The sequence below is a fragment of the Rutidosis leptorrhynchoides genome, chromosome 10, assembly GCF_046630445.1.
Source record: "Rutidosis leptorrhynchoides isolate AG116_Rl617_1_P2 chromosome 10, CSIRO_AGI_Rlap_v1, whole genome shotgun sequence".
NCBI classification, from domain to species: domain Eukaryota; kingdom Viridiplantae; phylum Streptophyta; class Magnoliopsida; order Asterales; family Asteraceae; genus Rutidosis; species Rutidosis leptorrhynchoides.
The window spans coordinates 78,696,853-78,700,794 of NC_092342.1; the positions used below are offsets into that span (position 1 = coordinate 78,696,853).

The 3,942-nt window shown below is 33.5% G+C and overlaps 1 protein-coding gene across 1 annotated transcript; it reads left to right on the plus strand.

The window, feature by feature from the left end:
• The first annotated feature begins 205 nt into the window (after positions 1-205).
• Positions 206-2,603, plus strand: LOC139872672 (piriformospora indica-insensitive protein 2-like). Its single transcript, XM_071860602.1, has 2 exons — positions 206-849; positions 1,321-2,603. Exons 1-2 carry the CDS (start codon positions 628-630, stop codon positions 2,524-2,526), a joined length of 1,428 nt encoding a protein of 475 aa, XP_071716703.1. The 5' UTR covers positions 206-627; the 3' UTR covers positions 2,527-2,603.
• Positions 2,604-3,942: the final 1,339 nt, after the last annotated feature.

Genomic DNA, 3,942 nt, shown 5'->3' on the forward strand with positions numbered 1-3,942 from the left:
CAGAATAATAATTGCTATCCACAAAATATCACTCATATCTTAATTTATACCTTATGAAATAACTCATGTACTATGATCTTTTCTTAGTAATTTCGTCTCTGGTAAAGTAGTAAACCATAATCTCCAACATTTATTGAAGAATGGCATAGAATAGTGTGAATAATTAGCCTTTTAGCTGGTAAACCTTTGTACTATTATGCTGGTTGCTGCTCCCTCTCTGCAACACTACAAATTTCCCCTTTATCAGTTCCTTCTTTATAAGAACATTATGAAAAAACAGAGCTGACACTTTAAAACTCCATAATCATCAAAACGTTTTTTTAAATATAAAATACAATATTTATATTTATTGAACTTCCATTTTATACAATTTTAAACATACCCATTTGGTTTTATCTTCAATTCAACATCATTTCATGTGCTCTGTTTATCAGCTTTCAAGAATCTAGCTATCAACAATCTTGTTTTTTAAGTTCAAGGAAATTTATTTATTACTGTATAAAAAGATTACATCTTTAACACTTTTGGATTGTTTGAATTGATTTTAGTTTCTCTTCTAGTTGAAATCCCCTGTTTTTGCTCTGTTTTTTGGGTTGTTTGGTTTGGAGTTTAAGCTGTAAACTGGTGATGGGTTTTATTTCTAGAAATGGTGTTTTTATGATTGTAATGGTGGGTTCAATTGTAATGTGTATTAATGGTGAAACTGATGAATATGAAGGTGTTGAAGGAATTGCACCAATGGTGAAAACAGAGCAAGATGCTCTTTACTCTGCTATACAAGGTTTTGTGGGTACATGGTGGAATGGCTCTGATCTTTATCCTGATCCTTGTGGTTGGACTCCTATTCAGGTACACCCCTTGTTTGACTTTCTAAAGTCAACTTAGTCTATTAAATATTCAAAGAGTATATATTGAGTTGAAAATATGAAATAGGTTCTTTTCCTAGTTTGTTTATGTTACTTTTTGTATGTTGTGAATACTACTTTAGACTTGCAAATTTTTCTGTATTATAAAATATTTGATTTTATCTCTGTTGGCTTCACATATACAGTATTAAACTTATAAATTAAACCATTTTAGGGTGTTGAGTAAACTAAACTTGTGAATTAAGGTTTAAAAATATCAAATTGCATGTCATGCAATAAAAGTTCTCTGTTTGTTGGTATTGGCATGCACAACAGTTGTAGAAACTAGAAACCTATCTTTTTTTTTTTTTTTTTTTTTCCGGCAAAATAAGATTTAACTAGAAACCTATCTTGTATACATGCAATTTGATCCTTTTTTTGATTAATTTTTAATCTTTTATTTATTTATTTACAGGGTGTATCTTGTGACATTATTGATGGATTTTGGTATGTGACAACCTTGAACATAGGTTCGATTCATGATAATTCACTTTCGTGTGCTGAAAACGCTGAATTCAGACCCGATTTGTTTCAACTCACACACCTAAAAACGCTTGCGTTTTTCGACTGCTTTGTTACACCACCAAATTCATTTCATTCAGGAAACTGGTCTGTTTTTTCGGGTAGTCTAGAGTCTCTCGAGTTCAGGTCAAACCCTGGTTTAACCGGAAACATTCCAGTCGCTTTCGGTCAACTCACAAAGCTTCAATCTTTAGTGCTAGTCGAAAACGGATTATCAGGTGATTTACCAGATAACATTGGTAACTTGACCCGTTTGAAGCGGTTAGTTTTATCTGGGAATCGGTTCAAAGGCGAAATCGGAGATAGTTATGGTTATTTAAGGGATTTACTGATCATGGATTTAAGTAGAAACTCATTGTATGGGAGTATACCTTTGACTTTTGGAGGGTTGACTTCTCTTTTGAAGCTTGACTTGAGTCAAAACCAACTAGAAGGCAAGATCCCATATGAGTTTAGTAGTTTAAAAAATTTAACACTACTTGATCTTAGTAACAACAAGATTTCTGGAGGGTTGACCAAGTCAATTCAAGAAATGAGCTCATTAGAACAGTTGGTTTTGTCAAGTAACCCTATAGGAGGTGATCTAATGAACATCAAATGGCAAAAACTCCAAAAGCTCAAGGCATTGGATCTTTCGAGCATGGGTTTGACCGGTCAAATCCCGGAGTCTATCTCTCAGATTAAAAAGCTAAGATTTTTGGGTCTTAACAATAATAATCTTTTGGGATATGTTACCCCAAAGTTGGCAGAATTAGCTGATTTAAGTGCATTATATGTTTATGGAAACAATCTTGAAGGAGAGCTTAAATTCACACAAGGATTTTATGGTAAAATGGGTAGGCGGTTTGGGGCTTGGAACAACTCAAACTTATGTTTCCCGGTCGATTTGGTAACTACGAATCTTGGCCCGTGTGGGGTAAAGGCTTGTTATGACGAAGTGACGTTGGATGAGGTTAATCTTGGTGATTCTGGTTCGAAATTGAGCAATGTGAATCAGAGTCTTGATTTGTATCACGCGACTTCTTTTAGTTCCTCAAGATATAAACTTGATGGGATTGTGTACATGTTAATTGTAGTTATCCTGATCATCATGTTATGAGTACTTGAAGGGGCAAAAGAAACATCAAGCTTGTAACGTAGTTAGTGTGATATTTTAATCTTTTTTATTTTAAGTTACCATGATAATGACATTTAATAGTAATTTTATGAGCTCATGTATATGATAATAGAATTGATAGTTGAACATGTCTTACAATGTAAGTTCAAGAGTCACTTATTAATCTAAAATCATGTACTTTGGTTCCCCCCCCCCCCCCCCCCCCCCCACCAAAACACACACACACACAAAAAAAAAAACCCCAAGTCCCTCTTAGGTCTCTCTTGAACGATAGTTGACTCCACTCATCGTTCCGTTGGACCAAGGGGTGAGCCACTTCGCAGCGTGTGCTCAATGGTGCGCCCATTGTGCTGTCCACAACATTTGGGCTATAGTTTGGCACTGATACCACTTGTAGTATCAATACTTCAAACAACATGTGCTATAAGTCAAAGAGTTCTTTAGTACTCTAAAATCAATTGGTAGTTGAGGGAGTATGCACCCCAACATATGATTCTTATGCCTATCCGTATAACCTAAAAAAACTTTACGCGTCTATGCTCATAATTTAAAGGTTAACATGTTAGTTTTTCTGTACTTCCATTGAACCAAAAGAGTAATAAGAAAATTTCAATTGTGATGTGAATATCCATATCTACATGTTTGCATGCATGCGTCACATGTTTTCAAAGAACATAAGAATATATAAATATGAGAAATTAATAAATGTAAACTGTAATACTAAATATTTTGGAATTTATGAATCAAACTATGAAATTAACGTATTTAACAAAGCACCAAAGGTATAGTGGTATATGAACGATCTCATAAACCAAGAGTTTATGAGTTCAAGTTCCGTTTGAGATAATTATCTCTCGTTTGTGTTTGTGTAGTTTTTCTGTAAATTATGTATACTACATACTATCTATGTGTCTGTGTGTGAGATCGATTGTAGGGTTGACATTAATGCAAGAATGAATATAATGTGTACGTCTATGAATACGTATATTTGTAATGGAACAGATATAATGATAATTGTAACACAAGGTAAGTTTTTAGTAAAGAATTGATAGAGAATGTAACTAGAAAGAAAGCAATCGGTGATGGAGTTTAATGCAATGAAAGATTGCATATACACGTTAACGTTTGTGTTGCTTTCAGGACCATTTAGCCATGTGAACAAGTTGTCAAAAATTAAATGCACCTTTTTGTCAAAATAATGCAGCAAATATACTAAGGCCGGTATCATTTATCATCTATGTTATGATCGTCAAATTAATTAAATTAAATTAATACTATACATGTGAGCCATTTGAAGAATATGATGCATCCTTGGGTTTTGAACTCTGAAGTACGTTTAAAAAACAAATTTCTTTCAAGATACTCGAAGTAATTCTTTGTGTAATTTTTTCCTTTTAT

What these genes read in the sequence shown, in the direction of transcription:
- LOC139872672 (XM_071860602.1), top strand. Translation starts at nt 628, where the DNA reads ATGGGTTTTATTTCTAGAAATGGTGTTTTTATGATTGTAATGGTGGGT. An exon ending in GTGGTTGGACTCCTATTCAG is followed by an intron (nt 850 to 1,320) that starts GTACACCCCTTG and finishes ATTTATTTACAG; the next exon opens with GGTGTATCTTGTGACATTAT.